General features: G+C 45.2%; 1 protein-coding gene across 1 annotated transcript; it reads right to left on the bottom strand.

The window, feature by feature from the left end:
* Positions 1-689: 689 nt before the first annotated feature.
* Positions 690-24,346, bottom strand: tmprss7 (transmembrane serine protease 7; the record flags this gene model as incomplete). Its single annotated transcript, XM_083654900.1, has 18 exons — positions 690-851; positions 971-1,107; positions 2,850-3,118; positions 7,350-7,536; positions 12,530-12,646; positions 12,739-12,846; positions 13,197-13,304; positions 13,875-14,011; positions 17,731-17,837; positions 18,084-18,196; positions 18,329-18,453; positions 20,642-20,870; positions 21,053-21,080; positions 21,163-21,364; positions 21,583-21,650; positions 22,345-22,475; positions 22,818-23,028; positions 24,275-24,346. 18 exons carry the CDS (start codon positions 24,344-24,346, stop codon positions 690-692), a joined length of 2,511 nt encoding a protein of 836 aa, XP_083511026.1.
* Between the last annotated feature and the right edge of the window lie 245 nt (positions 24,347-24,591).

Genomic DNA, 24,591 nt, shown 5'->3' with positions numbered 1-24,591 from the left:
GAAACCCCTGCTATCGCTTCTTTGTGCAGAAATCCGACCTGAGCAGGTCGGATGCGGCGGGCATTCACTCACTCCCGTTTACCTGGGCGGCAGGTGTCACACGGAGCCCCAGAATGCAATGCGGGACAATGAGACCACTATGAAAGCGTACAATCCACACAACCATCCGTGCGACAGATATTGTGGGCAAACTTCCTCGCTGTGTATGTGGGAGCAAGCCTCGACGGACAAAAGACTGTTTGAGGGGGAACGTGTGCGAGAGGTATTAGAATAATTGGGAGTTTGGCTGGCATGGCACTTGGATGCCCCACAGGGGCGCAAATCAAGACAAAACCTACAATTACCAGTCTGGCATCAAGCTTATCAATTGTGTGGCTGTTGCAGCACATAACATGGGCTTACTGGCAGTCTCAGTCATGGGAGAAGAAAGCAGGAGAATAGCAGAGATGATTGGATAACAGAAAGGTATTTTAGGATTAAAATCTTCCAAGGCACTTTGTGTTTTGGCTTTATTGCAGGCTACACCTCTGAGTCACACAGCTGTCATTTCAGAGGCTGCTCTTGTTTTGTTACCTGACATGAAGAAGTTGACACAGCACACAGCAGTTACCTAATCATGCTTTTATTATTTGGTGTGATCAACGAACATTTAAACACCTGCTGGCAAAGAATGAATGAGGAGGTCTATGTCAGGTGATATGGCTGTGGATCCAAGAGGTGAACTTGTTGACCCTGGTGTAGACCCCAGGCAGGTTAGGTCTGCCACAGCCCGCCCCCCAGCTGACGATGCCAATCAGGAACCAGTGGCCCTCGCCTGGTGCCCGGCACGACAGAGGACCCCCTGAGTCCCCCTAAGAAAGACATGCACACAAAGGCACTTTCCAAAAAATGTATACTGTGACTTGAATGTATTTTTCTCATGTATTAATTTGAATAAAGATGATTAAGAGATAATGTTGAACAAACTCACCCTGCAGGCGTCCTGCTCTCCAGACGGGACCCCGGCACACAGCATGCGTGGTGAGACGGGGCCGTACCTCTTCTTACACTCACTCTGGCTGAGTATGGACACCTCTGCCTTCTGCAGCACTGTGGGCAGCACCTTGTCTGTGGGCGTGAAGAAGAAGGGGGCACGGCATGAATGTGGACTCTCAAACAGACTGCAAACGTTTACACTTACACCTACATCTTAGGCAGTTAGCTGACACTGTTATCCAGAGCAACTCACGGTGAATGCAATAGTGGATTAAGGTGTTATTTAAGATTGCAACAGTCTCTGACACAGCGGACGAATGTCGCCAAGAGACTCATTCTGAAGGAATGGAAGTCCCCTGTAATAGAAAAATAGCTGAAATGCCTTGTTGATCCATCAATAATGAGATGCCCGCTTAAAATGTATAGGAGGATTTTATTCCACAAGTGAACATCTGTGCACAGGGTCTCCCTGACCACGTTTTGTCAGAAGAGCCACGAGTCAAAGTCTCTTCCCATCATATACTAAAACTATGAGCACGCGCCCCCCATCTTGGAGGCCAGTGATTTTCCACTGCGCTTGATCTTCACCGGGAAGCTGATGGTGCTGCCTGTCCAGATGCTGGCCAGTCTTGTCATGGCTGAGGTTGCAATGCCAATTCTTGTTTTTATTTCTTTTGTAGAGCTGCCATCCTTGCTCACAAAAAGCCCCTAGCACATAAACATACTGCCACACAATTCTAGTGGGTCATAAGGATGAAAAGGAATTACTTTTGTATGAGTTGAGTATATCGTCGCTGTCGTTCCAGGACCTCGAATTTCCAAAACAGAAACTTTTCAGGAAGTAAAAAAAACCTGTTTGCTCTTAAACTACTGAACCAAATGTCGTCCAAGTTGGCACATGTCTTAATTATAGTTAGTTTCCCGCTGAATGTGTCATTACTTTATTAATATCTTACCTGGATAAGCTCAAATGATGTTGTTTATATTATCAGTCCGACTTGGAAGCACTTTCTCACGGCCAGTCAAGCGGGAGGCAGTCGCATGCTCATGCACGAGCCCCCAAGCTCCAGGCCGCGGGGGCGCGCGCAGGAGCAGCAGCATTGCCCCTCGCCTCTCATGGCCGAAGCGGGGGCTTTGGCATGGGGTGAGAAATAGTCTGACATAACGTAGCGTTAACGTTACTTTATTCTCGTCAGAAAACACTCCGATTTGCATGTTAAAACAAGTTTGCAGCCTAGGAATAACTGGAAAACATTTGATTGATATACAGTATTAACGTCAGAGGAAGCCAGGATTAGTCAAAACGATATGAGAAATACACAGCGCGTCTGCCGTGTGTCTTTTCCGGGTTTATTGTCCTGCGTGGGGGGGGTGCACGCGGAGGTAGGGGGGGAATTTCGAGGTTTGACTGACAGATTGAGGGCGAATGGCGTTACGAGATTTACTCACAAGCTCGTTTTAATGCTTTGGGTTGCATTTGTTAAAAACCACACAGAGACGTGAAGGGTGACCAATGGCATTGATTCATGACAAAAAATAAAAAAGTGAAAAAAGGCACATTCGAGGTCCTGGAACGACAGCGACGATATATATATTTTTATATAGGGAAAAGCCACATAGTATACCTTTAAATTCAATTCCCAAATTAAAGGAAAAGGAAGATTGATCTTTCTTTCAACTTGGAAATTGAAGTAGCTCATATCGCATTTTAGCCAAATGGCACAAGGGATTGTTACGTCCCATCCTGTATAATGTCAAGTTCATTATTTACTGTATTGTGTCATTGTATTTAAACTGCACTGTAGGACATATTGCCTCTAGCAGGACATTAAAGTTGATTTTGATAGGTACAGTATATCCAGGTGTGGCCTCACCCTCCTCGGAGCGGTATCCCCAGCCTGTGACCCAGCAGTGGTGGTTCTGTGTGAGGGTCTGGGATGAGGCAGGCAGGCACACAGGCTGGACCAGGGGGCTGAGGGAGGCTGGCCAGGGCCTCTTCAGCTGTAGCAGGGCAACGTCGTAGTCAAACGTGCGCGCGTTATAATACTCGTGCACCACGATCCGCTGGATGTCCGCCACATGCTTGGCACTGCCCTGCGTCAGCATGCCGAGGTGGGCTCTCCAGTGCCGCGGGTCTGACAGCCTGCCAGGGACAGATGGCAAGGGTCAAACACTGAAGAACATACAGAGCAAATCTTATACGCTTCTGATATTTTGTTGACATGTTCATAATATCAAATTCTTACAAGTGCAGGTAATTGTGCAAATCGAGAATGATTTGGTCAAAAATGAAAATTTGTATTTAATTTAATTGTTTAGTTTAAGTGCCATGGACATTTTACATTACTGTATTACATTTTGACAAGTTATTACTACTGTCAAATTGCTGTCAGTTATTACATTATTGCATTGTATATAGCAGTTAATGTAAGTGTTTAATTATCCTTTGTTTGCTATTGTTTGTTTTAGCCTGAGCATACTTTTTCTTCCCTTTTCTTTTGTGTGCGATTACATTGTGAGTTAAGGGACTGGAGCTAATTTCCTTCTATGTACACATACTTGGCCAATAAAGCTGATTCTGATTCTGATTTTTATCAGTTGTTACAGGCCTGTTGAGTATGTGTACCTGTAGACTACAGGAGGGGGGGGGGGGCGCACCCCCCCCAATCACCATCAACGGCACAGTGGTGGAAAGGGTGGACAGCTTCAAGTACCTGGGAGTCAACATCCACCAGGACCTGACATGGGCCGGTCACACCGCCACTGTTGTCAAAAAGGCCCAACAGCGACTACACGGACTCAGGCGCCTGAAGAAATTTGGGCTAAGGCCAGAAATCCTTAGGGACTTCTACAGAGGCACCATTGAAAGCCTGCTGACTGGCTGCTTCACCACCTGGTACGGGAACTGTACCACCATGGACCGCAGGGCGCTACGAAGAGTGAGGCGCGCGGCCCAGCACGTAACAGGATGTGAGCTGCCAGCAGTCAGTCAATTCATTTTACTGAACAACAAGAGACACAACAATCAATAAGGCAGTATGTCTTATCACTATACTGCCTTATTGATTGTTGTCTCTTGTTGTTGTTTTTTTGCACTCAATGCCCTGTTATATTTGTACTATGTTGTAAACGGAGTTCACAGCACAAGAATTTCACACGTGATACTTGTACCATGGAGTGACAATAAAAATCTTGAATCTTGAATTTCAGACTCTGAAGATGAGCCTGTAGCCAGCTGTAGCGCTACAGCATCTGGTGCCACATCCTCTGGTGCCAGGAAAATGGGTAAGATCACTCTTCAGAATCAGGTTTATTTTCACATCACAGGTTCCAGCCAGAATTCCAGAAATTCTAGAACTCCAGAATTCAGTACCACACATATGAAAAACACTATTTTATGGTAATTATGTATTTCTATAATTTGCAGATGGAGCTGGAAGTGGGAAACGTCCCCAGCCTGCAGGTCCTCCTGAGTGGAGTGATATTGACTGGGAGCCAACCCACATCCCATTCACAGCAGAACCGGGTCCTCATACTGGTGGTGCTCCTGCTCAACCAGTGGACTTTTTCCAGCTCTTCCTGGACGATGAGCTGCTCCAGGCCATTGTAGCACAAACTAATCTGTATGCCCATCAGTGCATCAGTCAGGTGAGCGAGGCTCTGCCACATTCAAGGCTTGGGAGGTGGAAGGACACTGATGTGGCAGAAATCAAGAGCTTCTTGGGACTATACTTCCTCACTGGGATCGTGAAGAAGCCTGAACTGTCCATGTACTGGACCAAAAATGAAGTGTATGCTACCCCCCACTTCAATAAAACCATGTCTCGCAACCGCTTTCAACTGCTAACCAGATTCCTCCATTTCTCTAACAATTTTGATGTTGATGGTGCAGACAGGTTGTACAAGGTCCGGCCAGTATTGAATGACCTGTTAGGAAAGTTCAGAGCCATGTTCACACCAGGTCAAGACATCAGTATTGATGAGGGGATGCTCCTGTGGCGTGGGCGGTTGGCCTTCAAGGTGTACAACCCACAGAAACCCATAAAGTATGGGATAAAATCATACATCCTCTGTGACTCCCAGACAGGTTACTGCTACAGCATGAAGCCCTACTGTGGTGAGCGGTCCTCCCTAGGCGAGACGGTGGAGTTCCTCCTCGGGGACTTGGCAGGGCAGGGGTACCATTTATACATGGACAACTACTACAACTCTGTTGGAATGTGTGCACAGCTGCTGGAGTGTCAGAGACATGTCTGTGGCACTCTGAGGAAGAACAGGGGCGAGCCACCTGCTACGAAGGTTACCAACCACACAGTGAAGATGGGGGAAACGGTCATGCGCCACAATGGTGGCACCATGGTTCTGGCCTGGCGCGACAAGCGAATCGTGAAAATGGTTTCCACTATGCACGACGACACGATGGAGACAGTGCAGGTCAGGCAGAAAGGCAGCAGAGAGAGGGTCCCACACGCAAAACCCAAGTGCGTTGTAGACTACAACAAGTACATGAATGGGGTAGACCGATTGGACCAGAACATCGCATACTATCCCTTTGCCAGGAAGACATCCAGGTGGCCTTTCAAATTTGTCATGTACATGTTTCAGATGTCTTTTTATAACGCCTTTGTTCTGTACAAAGCTAAACACCCACAGAGAAAGTGTAAAACTTTGATGGCTTTCATCCTGAGTGTTATCTATGCATGGACCAAACCTGTGGTGGAGAGGAGGGGGGTGGGGGAGGAGGTGGGGGGTGGCGGGGAGGAGGTGGGGGAGGAGGTGGGGGGTGGGGGGAGGAGGTGGGGGGTGGGGGGGAGGAGGTGGGGGGTGGGGGGGAGGGCAGCAGTGACCAACCTGCAACCATGCCCCGGGCACCATACCTGGACCCTCCAAGCAGGCTGGATGTCGATCTAGCGGGCCATGTAATGGCCAAGTATCCAGCCTCACGCAAACAAGCTCACCCAGCAAGGAGGTGTAGGGTTTGTACAAGGAATAATCTTAGACGCGAGACACGCTACTTTTGTGTTATATGTGAGGTCCCATTACACAGGGCTGGCTGCTATGAGGTGTACCACTCAGACAAGTTCTAAGCTCAGTGGCACTGAGTAGGCATGGGTCGTAAAAAAAAAAAAAAAACCTGCCAGGGAGGTTTTGTTTTTGATGCTCTGTTTGATTGTTTGCTAGCTAGCAGGAATACATAAAAGCACCTGCCGATTTTCATGTAACTTTGTGGATGGGTGTAACATGGGCCAAGGAAGTACCCATTACATTTTGGAGCAGTTCTGGATTCGGTGTACGAGCCCAAACCGGTTTGATCACAAACCGAAAAAACCTATATAAAAACAAAAAAGCTATAAAAAAAAAAAAAGCTGAGTGACCTGTGGTCTGCTCTTGTTTTGTATTTATTTTGACATTTATTTATTTTATTATTGTATTATTCCTCTATTATTGAAAACAACTATTGTTCAGATGTCTGATGTCTCACTGATGCCAAAAATAAATGGTTAAAGTGACTTTTCTGCCTGTTTGATTGAATTTCACAAAACTGCGATTATCTCAGCTTTCTGTCTCAGACGCTGAAACCATGCTGTACTCAACGGCTAATATCTACATAACTACTAACTCTACAAACTAACTCTTTTAGACAGAGAAAATACACATTCTATTAGTACTTTTGAGATATTGTATGTTCACAAAGTCCAAGCAGAAAAGAATCCTCGGCTCTTGTAAAATGAGCCAGAATCCTCAAAAAACGGCTTGGCAGAAGCTACCTACAGCAAAAAAAAACGGCTGGCAGTCAATGTGTTAAGCCATATTTAGAGTAATATATCATTTTAAATCAACATTAGGATTATACTGTTGTGATGTCATTATTCAGTATATTCTCTTTCATGTCACCACCTGCTCAGCTCTCCTGTCAACATAATTGTAACTAACAAACACAAACTGTTTTAGCCAAATTCATATCAAAATGACACCTACAAACACAGGTACACAACCCAAGCCGTACACAACACACAAAGTTACTTAGACAGACTAGACACTTACTTTCTTGGTTGTTGCTAAAAAATCTGTCAGTGTGTGTCACTCACTGTCTGTCGTTCACTCGCTCACTGTCTCGCAGCTCACTCACCTTCAATTATCTCGGCCAGGTCTCTCTTGTAAAAGAGATCTTTGATCTCAATGGGACAAACCTGGTTAAATAAAGGCTAAAAAAAAAAAAAAAAAAAAAAAATCTCTGAAATATTAAAAAAATCTCTGAAATATTAGGGGAGGTCCGGACCTCCCCGTCCTCATAGCTAGCTACGGCCCTGGGTACTTGTACCCCCTGGTTGGGAATCCCTAACATCAGTTTATCAGCAGTGAGTGCCACCCACCTCTCTTTGCTGAAGCAGTGGGCAGCTGAGATGAGCCAATCAGAGGAGAGCACAGAGGCACCACAGTACAGGCTTCCAGAGAAGTGGAGGCTGACCTGCCATGGCCACTCCCCCTCCACAGAGTTGAATCCACCCACAATGCGGTCAGACGAAACCACCTTCTTCAGTGGGGATGGATAGCCACAGGCTGCAGAGTGCACAATGATGGATGTTTTCATATTGGTTATACTGTAATGGATTGGATTAGGTTATATTGTAAAGTGTGTGTGGGGATGTGCGTGTGCGGCATGTGTTTGTGAGTTTTGTGTTTTCTGTATCAATCTGTGTGTATATGAAGAGGCACATTTGATTTGATTTGATTTACTTTATTGTCCACCTTAGTGGAAATTTGTCTTTGGCTTCTCTTCACAGCACATACAGTATGTTACGTATTGTGCACAATCAGCACACCATAAAACAGAACATATAACATAGATCATACATGGTGCAAGTTAGCAGATAGCAGCAGCTTGTCATGGAAAAACAAAAACAAATTACAAAATACCTACCTATCTAAAATCATGCTGGGCTTGATGTGTGTGGATATGCACATAATTATGCATATTACATCTCTGTGTAATTAAGTTCAAGTTCAAGACTTAATCGTCCCTAATGGAGAATATAGAGAATTCTTATAAATGTGCAGTTTAAATCATTTATATACGCATATATTAAGGTTTGTGTTTGTGTGTGTGTGTGTGTGTGTGTGTGTGTGTGTGTGTGTGTGTGTGTGTGTGTGTGTGTGCGTGCGCGTGCACGCACGTCTACACCCGACCTACTTAATGCCTACATGCTGATTGCTGAGTCACCACCATGACAGACGGGGCTGCTGCCAACTTATTAAAAGTGAAAGCTTTGAGGTATGTGTGTGTGTGTGTGTGCGTGTGTGTGCGTGCGGGTGTGTGTGTGTATGTGTGCACACACACACTTGTGTGTATGTACAGCATGAGTGAGTGATCAAAGGCCTGTTCCATCACCTTGAGACCCCATCAGCAAACAGCTATGACAGCAGGGCCGGCCCAGTGGTGCAGGTCAGCAGGTTTGGAGCACACAGCTCGGCCATTATAAAATCACTTTCTCATGAGAGTACACCGGGTACACAGGTGCAGATACCTCAGGTGGGACATAACTCACCTTGTGTGGTTGTGGTTGTGGTTCAGCTCGAGGTTGAGTTGATAAATCACTTAACCGATTTTAGTGTACGCTTAACGCTTACAGGGCCACCTTGCTGATTTTCAACCAGCTTTGTATCATTACCAAATTGGTAGTATACAGTATATATGCAAATTATGCGCAAAAAAGGTGAAAAGCGGTCTCAGAAAATCATGGGCGACCCCATCCACCCAGGACATAAACTCTTCAGGGTCCTCCCCCATGGCAGAAGGCTGAGGTCTGGCAGTACCAGAACCTCTCGACACAGGGGCAGCGTCTACCCAACTGCCATACTCTTCTTCTTCTCCTTCTTCTTCTTCTTCTTAAAAAAAGCTTCTACCCAACTGCCATCCGCCTCACCCACCCCCCATGGACATTATCGCACAGACGCTATCCTACTCCCCGCCCCCATTATGTCACTTTAACGGACTTTTACTTTGCACTTTCATTTCATTGATTTATTTGAGTAGGGACAGTGCACATTAATGAACAGTACATTTGTATCAGGGATACAAATGTAAACATGCTGGATTATAGCACTATTGCTAATTCACATCCGCAGTCCCTAGTTAAAAGAAGAAGAAAAAGAACACACTGCTACAACACAGTAGAACCACACACAAACAATGCGATAAAAGATTAAATACACAAACACAGCACAATACAAAACACTTTCCCAATGGCCCGCAGTCTCGCAATCGATGCAGTAAGGGCATGCCCGGTGAATAGGCTAGTTAAAATGATTACAGATTTGCTTAGCTTTGAGCCATTCTTTGAGGTTTGCCCTAAACGTGCGATATGTAGGGCATTCCCTTATTGGAGATGGCAGACTGTTCCAAATGTTCCCGCCCACCACTGACAATACATTCTCCCATATGGGGGGGGGGGGGCGCCTGTGGGGCGTCTCACAGTCACCTCTTATACAAGCCCTGGTGGTCATGCCTCCAACACAGCCCTCTGCTTAAAGAATTCTGCAAGAGGAGGTGGGGCAAGACCATGGTGTATTTTATACACAGAGCAGGCATATCTGAAGGTTTTAAAGTTTTGGAAATTTAGGAAATTGTGTTTTTTCAGAATGTTGCAAATGTGATAAGAGAAGGGCTTTTTATCGAACATTTTTAGGGCTTTTTTAAAGAGTGATTCTATAGGCTTGAGTGTTGTCATACAAGCCAGTGACCAGCTGGTTAAGCAGTAATCAATATGTGATCAAATCATTGAGTGTAAAAACATCATGGCTGCACTTTGAGTCAAAGAGCTCCTGATCTGTTTGAAGTTATACAGATTGTATTTTACAGTATTTCACACTTTTTTTTTTACGTGTTTCCTGAAGGAGAGTGCCGAGTCCAATATGACCCCTAGATATTTTAACTCGTTGACAACAGTGAGCTCCTCTCCACCCAGAAACTCGCCAGAATGTGTAGTTTGTGTTGGCTGTTTAGAGAACATCATACTGTACATACAGTTTTTTAAATATTGAATAAAAGAGAGGAGTTGGTGAGCCAGAAGATCCTGAAGGTGGATCAACTCTGCTGTGAGTATTCAAGGAGCTTCTGCAACATTTTTAGCAGGCGTGCCACGTGAAAATAACGCCGTCATCCACATACAGTACAACTGAACATACAGTAGAAACCTTTACACATATCAAATAAATCATTAATATATAAAGAAAATAAAATTCTTTATCATTTTCTTCTGCTATTGATGTGATCGCTGCACTGCATACTTGCACTAAGTCAAATTTCTAGTTTGTAATCTAATTACTCACTATGGCTCTTAAAATGAATCTTGAATCTTGAAAATAATGATGTTATTTGGAGCAGTTTTGCCATGGTGACATCATTACTATCACTATTATTATCATTATCACTATCATTATTCAGTGTTTCCCACAGGATTTTGAGTATTTGTGGTGGGGGACCGCAGACCCCCTAGGGGGGTGTGGGGGCATGCCCCCCGCGAGATATTTTTTAAACATTTTAAAGGAAATTGCATGAATTTGGTGTACTTTGAGAAACCTTAAGAGCAAAATTAAAAGGCTAGATCTATGAGTAGTGGATTGTAGGTTTTTGGGGTGTCAGCCGGAGTTTAGGCTGACAATGTTGTGCACACCGGATAGTTAGTTAGGTTAAGTTAGTTAGGTTAAGTACATACATAAGTGCCTGAGTAGTGAGCAGATGGCGGTATTTGACAATTTAGCAGCTAAATCATTACTATCACTATTATTATCATTATCACTATCATTATTCAGTGTTTCCCACAGGATTTTGAGTATTTGTGGTGGGGGACCGCAGACCCCCTAGGGGGGTGTGGGGGCATGCCCCCCGCGAGATATTTTTTAAACATTTTAAAGGAAATTGCATGAATTTGGTGTACTTTGAGAAACCTTAAGAGCAAAATTAAAAGGCTAGATCTATGAGTAGTGGATTGTAGGTTTTTGGGGTGTCAGCCGGAGTTTAGGCTGACAATGTTGTGCACACCGGATAGTTAGTTAGGTTAAGTTAGTTAGGTTAAGTACATACATAAGTGCCTGAGTAGTGAGCAGATGGCGGTATTTGACAATTTAGCAGCTAAATCATAGATTATTGAAAGATATTCCATATTCCAGACTGAAATGCTATAACAGAAGTATTGGCCAGAATGACATGAACATTTGGACACTTATTCAGCGGGTATCTTGCATGTTGCGTTCAGGTGCACTGTAAAAAAAAAAACATATCTTTTTGTGGCGTCAAAATCCTTTTGTGGCAGTGCGCCACAAATTCCTTTATGTATGGGAAACACTGATTATTGCTCTCTCTACCTTGCCATGGACGTGGAGCTCTCGGTCCAGGCAAGATGGAGGGAAGTTAAACATTTGCATAAACTACTGATTTTGAAATGATGCAAAGCTGGTTGAAAATCGGCATTAAAGTGGCCCTTTAATTTGTGTTTTCAACGTCTGTACTTTGTGATTGGACACGTCAACCCGCTGACGTGTATATTCAAAACAGGCAGACTCGTCATTCATGACGTTGATAAGGCTGGTGAAGGTGATGATAATAGCAAAGCATAATGTCAGGGACTGCTTCCGTAATTCAACATATTTCTGGTTCAAACAGGATGTTGGAAATGATGTAACAGGATGTTGGAAATGATGTAACAGGATGTTGGAAATGATGTAAGGACGGACTGTTAAAAGTGTTCAAAAGCTCCAAAATGATTTGCTCATACAACATTTGTTCAGAGTAAATTCCAGTCACCAGGACCATAAAATAACCATGAAGTCTGAGGAAAAGGAAACGATGATGATGATGATGATGATGATGATGATGATAATAATACTGTAGTAAAGCATCATGTCAGGGATTGTTTTTGGGGTGAACACCCAAAAATGGACCTTAGGTAACCAAGTAAGAAATTACAAATGTTTTTGGCATTTACTGTTAAATAGGCGGATGTTATGATAATATGGAGATTTAACTGACAAGGTGAAAAAGTATTTTTTAAGCGGTGCAGCCGCTTCTATAAGTGACTTTGTGTGTTCACCGAGAATTGGGGGAGTGCACTGAGATTTCTCGAGGCGACAAGGAAGAGGGTGTGGCCCCGACCCCAGCTCCCCGGCCACAGACAGGCAGAGGCACAGGGCAGGCGTAGAGAGAGAGAGAGAGATGAGTAATGTCTCGAGAGTGGAGGACGGTAGCGTTTTGTCGGTAATACGCACACGCACACACGGTCACACACGACAGATTCACGCACACGCACTCAGTTTGAGACATGCCTTGAAATGAATGGCAAATTAATTTCCTCGTTGGCAAGACTTTATGGAGAGCGGCTCGAAACACGCACAAGCCAGTAATGCACGCACGCACGCACACACACATGCACACACAGCATGGATGGGCACATGCACGGACGTGTCGCACATGCACAAAACTGCACTGCTTATTTCAACACCTGGGTGTGATTTTTAATTGCATTGTGACTTTAAGGTGCGTGCATGGAGCACTCACCACAGTCATCCTCATCACTGTTATCCAGACAGTCCGGAACACCATCGCACTTAGCGTTCTTTTTCAGGATGCAGGAGCCACTGCTGCATTGGTACTTGATGGCAGAACATGTGGTCTCTGGAAAAACAAACACATTGTAATTACTAAAGAGTAATGACTTTGCATACAGAAGACAGACATATTTATGTAAGAAACGGTAAAAAACATACCTTGAGTGCAGTTGATTTCATCTCTCCCGTTACTGCAGTCTGCCACTCCGTTGCATACATAAAAAGGGTGCAGAGGACTACTGCCACCACAGTTCTTCATGGGCCTCGCTATAAATGTTTTCAACATGGCAAAAGATCTTCAATGCAATTAGTAATTATACAACTAAATATAATAAGAACACATCATCACTAATAGACGGTTTTCACAGAATTGTGTTTGTTTGGGAACAGTTTGAAACCCCCGCTTATTTCACGTCAGCTATTGTATTAGCAAACACTACAGGACGTGAGCTAGGGGCAATTTAGAATGTTTATGTTGTCAAGTTAAAACCGTCTATACAGCGTTTTTACTACAATGCCATTTATCAGCGGTACCCGTTTGGTAGTGGCACAGATCTTAGTCATGAAAGTGTGTGTTACTGTAAGTTGTATTTAAGTACGGATGTAAGTCAACGTACAGCAGAAGACCTCATCACTCTCATCCTGGCAGTCATCCAAGCCGTCACAGCGCCGACTCTTCTCCACACAGAGTCCTGTGGAGCACAGGAACTGACCCTCTGGACAGGCTGGACACACACACATGGCATGGATGGGGCAGAGGTCAGGATGGGAATGTGATAGGGAAAAGGCAAGAAGGAGACACTCTAGGAAGTGAGGGTGGTTCAATATGTAAAGAGATCACAGTTGAAAGAACTAATTAGAATTGGGAATCAAGATAAAATAGAGACAGAATGGGTTCAAAAACCCAGGGGTGGAAAGAGTACTCAAATTTAACTGCTACTTGTTGACATTTGTTTAAAAATATAATTGAGTAAAAGTCAACTGTGGCTCTTTTATGTACTCACAGAGTCACAGCAGAATGACGAATTCTAAATATACATAGTATTTGCTGGAATAGTATCTATTTTTAAAATGTCTAGTATGTATAGGTTTTTATTTTTATTTTTTCAACAATTCTCTTTTTTTTCTAGTCTATGTAAAGTACGTTGTGATTTTGTGTGTGAGATGTACTTCAATTAGACAAATAAACTCCCATCTAAATATACTGAAATACACATGCATCGTTGTCATTTCCTATAGTACTGTATATCCGGGCTGTTATAATGACACGTGCTGCTCTGGCCTGTGGTGCTTACGCTGGCTGATATTGTAGCTGCTGTAGGAGGCCTGGAAAGGCTGGTCCGAGTTCCGCGAGCTGCAGCGAAACTCCACCTCAGGCTGGTGGTCAGCGATCCGAAACACTGTGGAGTGACCAACGTAGCTCCCACAGAAACTGTGGAAGGAAATCAACCACCAACAGACCATCAGTTACTCAAAGAGGCTGTCAGAGGATGTTGATATGGGATTAATAGGTGCATGCACAAATTAATATAGCAGGAATTCTTTCATTCCTAAATCAGATATCCAACATTTAAAACAAGGCCAGGTCGAAACCTGGCATAGGGCCGGTGTGCTCAGTAAAGTGCAGAACTCTGCCAAGGTGTATTGAGTCATTTGTGTTCAGTCTACTTTAGTGCACATCAGCTGTAGTGTGCCTGTGCTGTAGTGTAGCCTATGTGGGTTAATAATCCTGGGTTTAAGCTTCATTAACATGAAGTGCCAGATTTATGGTTAATCTAGTAATATATATTATTTTCACACATAAATGTAGGCTATTGAAATGTAGGCTTATTATGTGGTATATTAATTAGGGCTGGCACGGATCAGAAAACCCACGGATCGGATCGCGTGACGGATTTTGAGCCACGGATCACGGATTTTTCGGATCAGCAAAAAAATATATATATCAGATTTTTTCTCTCAAAATTAGATTTTCGATTAGATTTTTTTAATACTATTATAATTCTCTAACCATTTGTTGCCCTGCACAGCTCAAAAAATATGTGACACAATGTATGCTTTTACTCTGAAGGCAGAACGACCCAACTTCCTGTTTTAGGTGGCACTGCTATGCCTAACTTCGTGGCTGTTGCTTGCACCAGTCACATGACACGGGTACAGACCTACAGACCAGACCGCAGGTCAGTCTGGAAATATAACGTTGATGCTACGTTAAGCTACTCAGTGGCCCCACGTGTTGTTTTGTTGTTATGTGTCCTAAGGCAACATTTCACCATCCGGTGATAATGTGTTTGTGAAACGTGTGCGCGCGTGTGTGTGTGTGTGTGTGTGTGTGTGTGTGTGTGTGTTGTGGCTCTCGTTATCTTGTGCAGCGCGCAACACGCTGATCGCATTCCTGTGCTTTTTCAGAGGTGTTGAAATAAGTTTGTGTGACGCTGTCTTTAGTAGCCACTAGCCACAGCCTTCAGACATACTTTACAGCAGCGACAAGGGATGAGGAAGCTCACTTGTGCTTGCCATGATTATGCCTGTCTGTGTCTGGCTGCGCTGGGCGTTCACATACACTAACGTTAAACGTTAACACATTCAGTGCCAGCGACGCCATATGGCGTCAAGAGAAATTTACCGTAGAGTGCCAGCGACGCCAAATGGCGTCAGTAACTCGAAATTGTTTTTTTGACGGGGGGGTGTCGATCTATGCCTCTTACATCGCCTCTTACAATATGATAGCTATTGAATGTGTCTAACCTATTTTACAGAACCCTTAGGTGGCGACAGCGCACTCCAGATGAGAGAAAGTGGAGTAAAACCATAGAGTAAAACACACAGAAGAAGTCGTTTGGGAAGAGGAAATCGCATCGCATCCGTCCGTATGCAGCTGCTTCATTGAAGCATAACGTAGCTGTGCCCCTGCAGCAGCCAATCTGCTGTCACAATTGAGCACCTCGTGTCCGCTGCATTCGCTGCATTCGCATAATCAGCCGTGGAGTTCTCAACTGGAAGCATGGTGACATACACGCGGGTGTAAAAAAGCTGGACTAGCGGACTTTTCACTGCTGAGCACACGCAGAGAGCAAACGCATTCACAGCAGAGCAGAGCAGAGAGCTACTCCTCCCACAACGGGGGGGGGGAGGAGGAGGGGGGGAGGTGGGGCACGCAGGACACTACAGCATACAACAGACCCGCAGGCAGCTGCAGCATTACATCAGAAAATATTAGCAATGAGTCAATGATGTGCTTGAAATGCTTCCTTTCACAAAAGGGTCGTTATCTCAGCTCGTAGAAAAAAAGGGATGTTTTTGGTCTAATCAAGCTATCTTCTCCGGCTCATAACTAAAGAACGGAAAATGGGATCAATAAACTTTTTTTTGCAGGTGATAGAAGAGAGTCTCATCGTTATTTGTGCGTGTTCAGTGTTTACATAGTAATTATTAAAGAAATGATATGACTGTTTTAAAATGCATTGCGGCCTATGTGGCACAGCAAGCAACCTTTTGCCCAAGGGCCGTGGCACTGAAAGTGTTAAATGAAACGAAAGGGGGGGGGGGGGGGGGGGGGGTTCCGAACCGTGGGGGCTGATCCGTACGGGTCACGGATTATCCGTGATCCGTGCCAGCCCTAATTTCCATATTTCGCTTCGTGCATCTGCTTTTTCTACAAGCATTGGGCGGCTTGCAAGACTCAGAAGAAAGCCGCTGCCATTTTCGCTGTGTCTGTCCTGTGTGTCGGGCTGCTGCGGAGGACTGAAGGACTGGCCATAGATCGAGCAGAGAGGGAAGGGGGGAAAGTCGGCACGCCCACACATGAAGCAGTCAGAGATAGCTTTTTTTCACTTTTCACCAGTCACCATTGGTTCAAGGCAACGATGTGTTGCCTTCAAGTGAACTGGGACACAGGCTCTCAACTTTAATGCCGCAGCGTCCTCCTTGTAACGAGCTAGCCACAATATTAGCCAGAGGTGCATTACCGCCACCTACCGGACTGGAAAGTGGAAAGACATTACATCGCCTGAATCCGTGCTCAAATGCGGAGAGCGGCGACTGAGTGGAATGTAAGGGCCCTGCTGTGCATGCTGCACACCGGCCCCAAAAATATGTATTGGCTACTACATAATGTCCAAATTTGGTTCTTGAAAGGATGCGCCTTCCCGGTGGTTTTTGGTGGTGCTAAACCAACATCAAGTTTGAAGCATAAAGTACCAATGGCACAAGGTAGCACTCACAAAACTTCAGGACAAAGGAGCTCTCAATTTCACCAATTTATTTGGCCATGTCACAAAAAATGCCAACGTTTCGGCCTCTCGGCCTTCTTCAGGGCATGCCCTGAAGAAGGCCGAGAGGCCAATAATGTCCAAATGTTTGCTGTCATAAAAGTAAAGTACATTATGGGCAGAAGAGGAGTTCTGAGATCAATCTCAGAATTCTGAGAGTAAAGTCAGAAGTTAGAATTCTGACTTTATTTTCAGAACTCAGAATATTTTCACAAATCCTCTTCTGTAATTATTATTAAGGTGATGGCTTACAAAGTAACTGAGCATGTTCTTGAGGATAAAAGAATGTTTTTGAAATATTGACAGATGAATTTCATGTAGCAGTACTTGCAAATTGTATCCAAAATAGATGTATAGCATTCTGTAACAAATTGTCGATATACTTTTTTTTAAATAAAAAAAATGTATCTTCCGGATCCCCAATTGTACTTGGCCAATTCCCTGTTAGGGTGTCCCGATTGTTGCTCCACCCCCTCTGCCGATCTGGGGAGAGTCGTAGACTAGCACATGCTTCCTCCGATACATGTGCAGTTGCCAGCCGCTTCTTTTCACTTGACAGCGAGGAGTTTCACATTGGAGGATCACCCTATTCCCCCCAGTTCCCCTCCCCACCGAACAGGCACCCCGATCGACCAGAGGAGGGCGCTAGTGCAGCGACCAGGAGACAAACCCTTAATCCGGCTTCCCACCCGCAGACAAGGCCAATTGTGCCTGTATGGATGCCTGACCAAGCCGGAGGCAACACAGGGGCTTGAACCTGCGACCCTCGTGTTGGTAGGCAGGGAATCCACAGCTGCACTACCCGGACGCCCCAACTGTCCATATACTTGAACATACAGTATATAAATATAGCTGAACATACGTGGGTACACACACATACATGATCTCATTGACCTTCCACCAGCCGTGTTCACAGCTCTTCATGTCCTTTGGTTTCAGCACGTAGTTCTGGAACTTCAGTGCCACTCCTAAATCCTCATGAGGGGTCTGTAATAATATCATTATAGAATGAAGAAAGACATCCACAGTGGGGTGGGAGGGACATAAATCATTAGGTAAGGTACAGTAACAGTAAACAAAATGTATTTCTTACTTCCTCTTGCAAACAAGGAGTGTGTGCTAGTGTGTGCTAGTGTGTGTGTGTGTGTGTGTGTGTGTGTGTGTGTGTGTGTGTGTGTGTGTGTGTGTGTGTGTGTGTGTGTGTGTGTGCGTGCGTGCATGTATGTGTACTACCTGAAAACTCCAGGTGCAGTAGCTGTGAGGGGGGAGCAGGCTGGGGTGGAAGGGGCTGTAGATGTGACCGGTGAAGCCAGGTTGTATCTCGGTCTCAATTTGAGACACACACACTGTAGGCAGAGAGAGGGACAGACACAGGGAATGTTCACGCTATGCTTATTTTCACCTCTAACCAACGCAGTAATGCTTGTGAGTTAAACCAGCACGGTTGCTTTTCAGATAACCAAGTAAACGTGTCTCACTTTCGTCGGTGATGGCGTGAAAATGTCCTCTGAAGCTCTTGTTGCCGTGAGTCATTCTGAAGGCCAGCAACATGACATTGGAGGTAGACACCAGAGAGAAGGAGCTGGACACCGGCTCACACACCCTGCAGCACAGGGCCACACTTCAGCATATGATTCACATACCCTGCAGCACAGGACCACACTTCAGCATATGACTCACATACCCTGCAGCACAGGGCTACACTTCAGCATATGACTCACACACCCTGCAGCCCAGGGCCACACTTCACCATATGACACACATACCCTGCAGCACAGGGCCACACTTCAGCATATGACTCACACACCCTGCAGCACAGGGCCACACTTCAGCATATGACTCACACACTCTGCAGCACAGGGCCACACTTCAGCATATGACTCACACACTCTGCAGCACAGGGCCACACTTCAGCATATGACTCACACACCCTGCAGCACAGGGCCACACTTCAGCATATGACTCACACACCCTGCAGCACAGGGCCACACTTCAGCATATGACTCACACACCCTGCAGCACAGGGCCACACTTCAGCATATGACTCACACACCCTGCAACACAGGGCCACACTTCAGCATATGACTCACACACCCTGCAGCACAGGGTCACACTTCAGCATATATGACTCACACACCCTGCAGGACAGGGCCACACTTCAGCATATGACTCACACACCCTGCAGCACAGGACCACACTTCAGCATATGACTCACACACCCTGCAGCACAGGGCCACACTTCAGCATATGACTCACACACCCTGCAGGACAGGGTCACACTTCAGCATATGACTCACACACCCTGTAGCACAGGGCCACACTTCAGCATATGACTCACACACCCTGCAGCACAGGACCACACTTCAGCATATGACTCACACACCCTGCAGCACAGGGCCACACTTCAGCATATGACTCACACACCCTGCAGGACAGGGTCACACTTCAGCATATGACTCACACACCCTGCAGCACAGGACCACACTTCAGCATATGACTCACACACCCTGCAGCACAGGGCCACACTTCAGCATATGACTCACACACCCTGCAGGACAGGGTCACACTTGCATGTGGTTTGTATTTTAGAGGACAGAGACAACCAGTGACATATGTGACATGGTCTGATGATAGGGGTAACAAGTAGGCAACCATGAAATCGCACAAATCAAGAGAAAAGGTTGTAGTTAAAAGAAAAAGAAAAACGAAAAAGACTTATTTTTTCACATTAGATTTTCAAGAACATAATGCAACAAACAACAGTTTTAGGATCACTAAATATAAACTAAGCTTGTTCAGGGCTAGACTCAGCCCTCAGTCTTAATCCGTTTCACTCCTGTAAGACTGAGAATATTACTATTTAAATCTTTGCATAACGTTAGGTGGCGCTGTTGGAAGCCTTGCATCGGAGAACCAATCATGAGTGTTGTGGGCGGGCCTGCTTTCTGGGGGCAGTGATGCTCATGCAGAACCAGTGTCTCGCAAAACATCGCCGCGTTTGCGGAGAAACATATTAATCACTTAGAAACAAACATAACCTGTTAATAGGGCGTGTTTCATCCGGCCCCGGCGGCTAGAGGTCTTTCCCCCAGCGATATGCCCGACTCCCGAGGCTAACGTTACAGAGCCTGCTGATGACTCACAGTAGCAAGCGGACCACTTCCGGGTAGGAAATTTTTTTGTAAAATAAACAACAGGTATAAACTCTCTTTGCAGCACATCAGTGTCTTGCTCTATATTGGAACTATGATAAATGGCATTGCCGCTACCAAATAAAATTCTAATAATAAATGTTGGCGTGTCTGCTGCCGGCCGTTCTCACCGGGCTCTGACAGACAGTTTCTGACAGTGAAATTCCCAGACGTTTGGTGGCGCAGCTCACCAAACGTCTGGGAGCCGAGACTAGTTCAGGGCAAACAAAGCTTGTTCAGCAACTTTCAGGGGGAGTTTTCTCTGAATGTTCCCTTGGAGTACAAACATTCAATTAATCATATCTTTTTCAACTATTTTAAGGTTTAAGTCATTTGAAAGTTACAATCTGCACTTTCAATCTGTAAAAACTGAAAAATCACCTTGGCCTACTTGTTACCCAAAACACCAGTCTTTGTCCCATATTGCAAGCAGCTATGTGACACAATAGAACAGCTTTTGGAGGCGATGGTCCCTTCTAAAAACAGAGACATTATTTGACTGATGTTGATCTATGCAATGGACAGCTTGTGAGGCTGATTACAGCTTTAGGAAAAAGGGTATTTTCAGAGACTTTGAGCTCACCTTTCGCACAGACTCACCTGAGGAGAGTGCGCCCTCTCATGGGCAGCAGTGCATCATACACAGTAAGGGCATCACTCACACAGTCACTGGGCTCAATAAGGAACGAGGAGATAGTCAAGCGGATCAGAGAGCCGGGGATGGAAGTGAGCTTTACATGGCAACTCACGCCAGCCCACGATGAGTAGACGTTTAAAGGGACCGTCGCCCCGGGAAGGTTGGCATACAGCTTATCTACACACTGTGAGCCTGGATGAAGAGAGACCATTAATACAAACACAGGGTCACACAACAGTGTGACACATAGGTGTCTACAGATTCAGACATTACAGATACTTTTACACATTTTAAAATATGGGGGGGGGGGGGGGGGGTAACAGTATAGAGTGGTCACATGCTTTATAACTTTTGATTGAAGTTATTTAACTCACCCACTGCAGTTGATGTGTAATCTGAGCGCTGAGCAGCTGTGGGAGGACAAAACAGTCAATCACTCGATGACTACACACTGATAGTGATAAAACATGTATGATGGACACACAGACGCACCATTGATGAGGATGGAGTCGATATCGACCGGCAGGCCCAGTAAGTAGCCTACAGAGGACCTGTTCTTTGCACTGGTGAGGACAGAGTCTCTGAGGATGGCTTGTATACAGTCCTCGCACACCGCTGAGCTCTTCAGATGAGGGACCATAAACACCATCCAGAAATGCACCATCACACCGCCCTGGTTGTGGTTACTGGGTGAGGACAGACCACAGCTGAAACATCCATCTATATAGCAGCTTATTTAGGTGTGTTGCTCAGTGATCACCAGCTGTGAATGAGTAGTTTGCTTGTATTTTGATGGGGGGGGAATGCAGGTGCTGGAATTAGTAGAAAGTAGTGAGGACTGAACTGGTTACACTGGTTTATGATTTTGCTATACATTGTGAGTTTGAGTGACAGGACACTATACCTGAGGTCTGAAATGACGGCATGCTTGTAGAGTCTGGCCACTGAGGACACTTTGTATACATTGCTCACCTGTGGCACACCAGCGAATGACAACGAGCATAGCATCAAAACCATTAACATTCACAGTAATCCTCTCGAAAGTCTAATGATTAATAACCTTAAAGGGATACTCCACTTTGTCGGGAGTTTAGCTCATTTGCCACATCCCCCCCACATAACCAAGATACGTACACCATGCCTTACCGGCACTGTCCGCGCAGTTTACAGTGAGCTACAGTCGTGAAGTTAGTTAGTATCGCCATAGAATGGAGGGTAATGGTACAGCTGTTAAAAATCTGCCAAAACACACATCGCATATGGCGGCAAAATACTTGGGCTTCGGGTACTCAACACACAATGAAATATTAATCCAAAATGCACATAATCTGTATTTTTGGAAGGAAAAGAGGTCGGCGGCCATTTTTTAAAAGTAGTGCTGGCTACCTCTTTTCCTTCCAAAAATACTGATTATGTGCATTTAGGAACAGCTGTACAATTACCCTCCATTCTATGATGATAATGATGATACTAACTTCACGACTGTAGCTCACTGTAAACTGCGTGGACAGTGCCGGTAAGGCATGATGTATCTTGATTATGTGGGGGGGGGATGTGGCAATTTAGCTAAACTCCCAAAAAAGTGGAGTATCCCTTTAACATTCACACTAATTCTTTCGAAAGTCTAATGATTATTAACCTTCATGTGGGTTACACCAGTACATACCACATGTTGTATTTTGCTTGCCATAGACACAAACTCATTGGACTCTGCCTGGCGGTACTCTGGGATAAACTCCACGTTGGCAACACGGAACCTCCCGGCAAAATACACTCCACTGCTGCTTTCCCTGCGAACTGACAAAGAAGTAAATGGCCTGATAAACATACACAAGGTATATCAAACCACTGTGCAGTGTTCAAGCAATGTAAATGTATTGAATAAAGCACCTGCCCATCAACTCAACACGGATATACTCCCCGTTATAGTTATTGTCATTGTCAAAGCATTCAGAATTGTGCGTGTGATTTGTGAGATATGCAGTACATCAAAGAAAGTGTGGGAAAGAAATCATAATAAAGTCATGAAAGTATTAAAAGGCAGGACAACACATATCAAAAACAGTAGCATTGCTATTGTGTTCAAGGGTGGGAATGAATTTACTCGATTTGGGTGAAGTATCTGTGTCATACACTTACATATGAATACCCACAGCAGCGACCACATGATGGTCACAACCACGAAGGCCACCAATGTGATGATGATCGCTAGGTGCTGGAGGTTCCAAGGAGGAGGCCACAACGCCTTGAACCTGCAGATCCAGGACCTCCGTCTCTGCCTGCTGTACTTCCTGCACAGCTTCTGCAGCGTGTGGTCCACTGTGGCCACCTCCACAGACACATCTGCAACCTACAGGGGGCGACACAAGCCAGCTCTGATAGAAAACACCAGCGCCACAGAACGCTGACAATCAATTTCTTTTGCCCTTTCGAGTGGCCGGTTCAATCCTCTGCTGATTCTAGAAGGAATGTGGTTAATGACGCTCAAGCGATACGGACAGAAGTGTCTCTCTAATAGGTCCCCGAACCAAGCATATCAAATCCCTGGGGATTCAGCGCTGGGACAAGGGGGGGTTGTCAGAAAATGTCGGCTTCCTAGGGGCACCCAGCATGCATCTGGCTCTATTTGAGGACCCTATGTAGGTTGGATAACTTGCTGGAGTCAAGAGGGCATAACAAGGGTAATGAAACCAGCAGTCTTCTCGTATCGCTCTCCATCATCCGTGTCAGCTAGTGTACATTACAGTATGCTAATCAACCAATCAAAGCCAATGTCTCCAAGTGCAGTGCACAGAGACACCTGGGTGACCAAATGGATATCAAGATACATAGGTCATATGTCATGGCATGCACGGGGGAAGGGAAGTCAAGCAGAAGTGCTTCACAGAACGGTTGCGACGGCAATAATGTTAAAGTAAAATTTTATTTTAGTGCTTTCAGCTCAACCGTTTACTATTACAGGCCCACTTATGCGTTGATCTTGATCTCATCTGATGTATTCTAACCCACCCATGGCAGAGGAAGGTTTGAAGTGTACGCCTGTCTGTGAAGTTCTTCGGTGTATGTACTGTAGCCAGTAGCCTTCACATGTCTGTGAAGCCAAAGACGAATTTCCACACGAGCGGACGATAAAGATGTCCGAGTCTAAGTGGGAAAACGTCACATTTGGTATTTGGGCTGCCAGTGGATCATGTTTAATGTTACCGTTAGCAACTTTGCTCCATCTCTGCTCACTTGTAGCGGAAAGCCGGGGAGCAACAGTGACTCGATCAGATCCAGTACTCACTCATTGAGTTACCAATCCATTATTCATTCAGTGTCATCCCATACGTGGCACTTAATCCATGAGATTGTGAGACCGTATGTATTCACAAAGAAAAACAAAACTACTTTATTCATCGTTACACAATGCATGTTCAGTGAAACAACTTTCATAACTATCCCCGACACACATTAATATGAGTGGGGACTTCTACAAACCTCCATGGTTTCAACTGGACAAACCGTTCTAAAACCCAACCAATTCTGATTGTTTTAGTTTCAGTCACCCTGGTGTTGGCAAACTAACAAGGTTTATGGGAATATATTTTACTTACACTGGCAGTGTCCAGTCGAGACGCATCTTCATCGCCACTCGCATGTTCGTTCTCCACGTGCTCTGTGCCCATGACACAGGCATCCCCTCAACTCTGTTTCATCTGATTCCTCCTTTCAGGCAGTTAGCAGCCACATCCTGTTCCCCTCAGATTAAAAACTGGTGTATGAAAACAGCAGCACACACAGAAAAGAGGCTCTGGTGTACAGCCATACAGGACACTGTGCCCGAGCCGAGGTGCATCCCATCCCAGCCGACAGGTGCGTGAAACCAGATCCTTCAGCACAGGCGAGCCTGTGGAACCGAGGACCTTGCTGA

The sequence above is a fragment of the Poromitra crassiceps genome (assembly GCF_964638095.1).
Source record: "Poromitra crassiceps genome assembly, chromosome: 2".
Taxonomy (NCBI): Eukaryota; Metazoa; Chordata; class Actinopteri; order Beryciformes; family Melamphaidae; genus Poromitra; species Poromitra crassiceps.
Note: the sequence above shows the minus strand (reverse complement) of the source record. Positions and strands in the feature narration are given on the sequence as shown.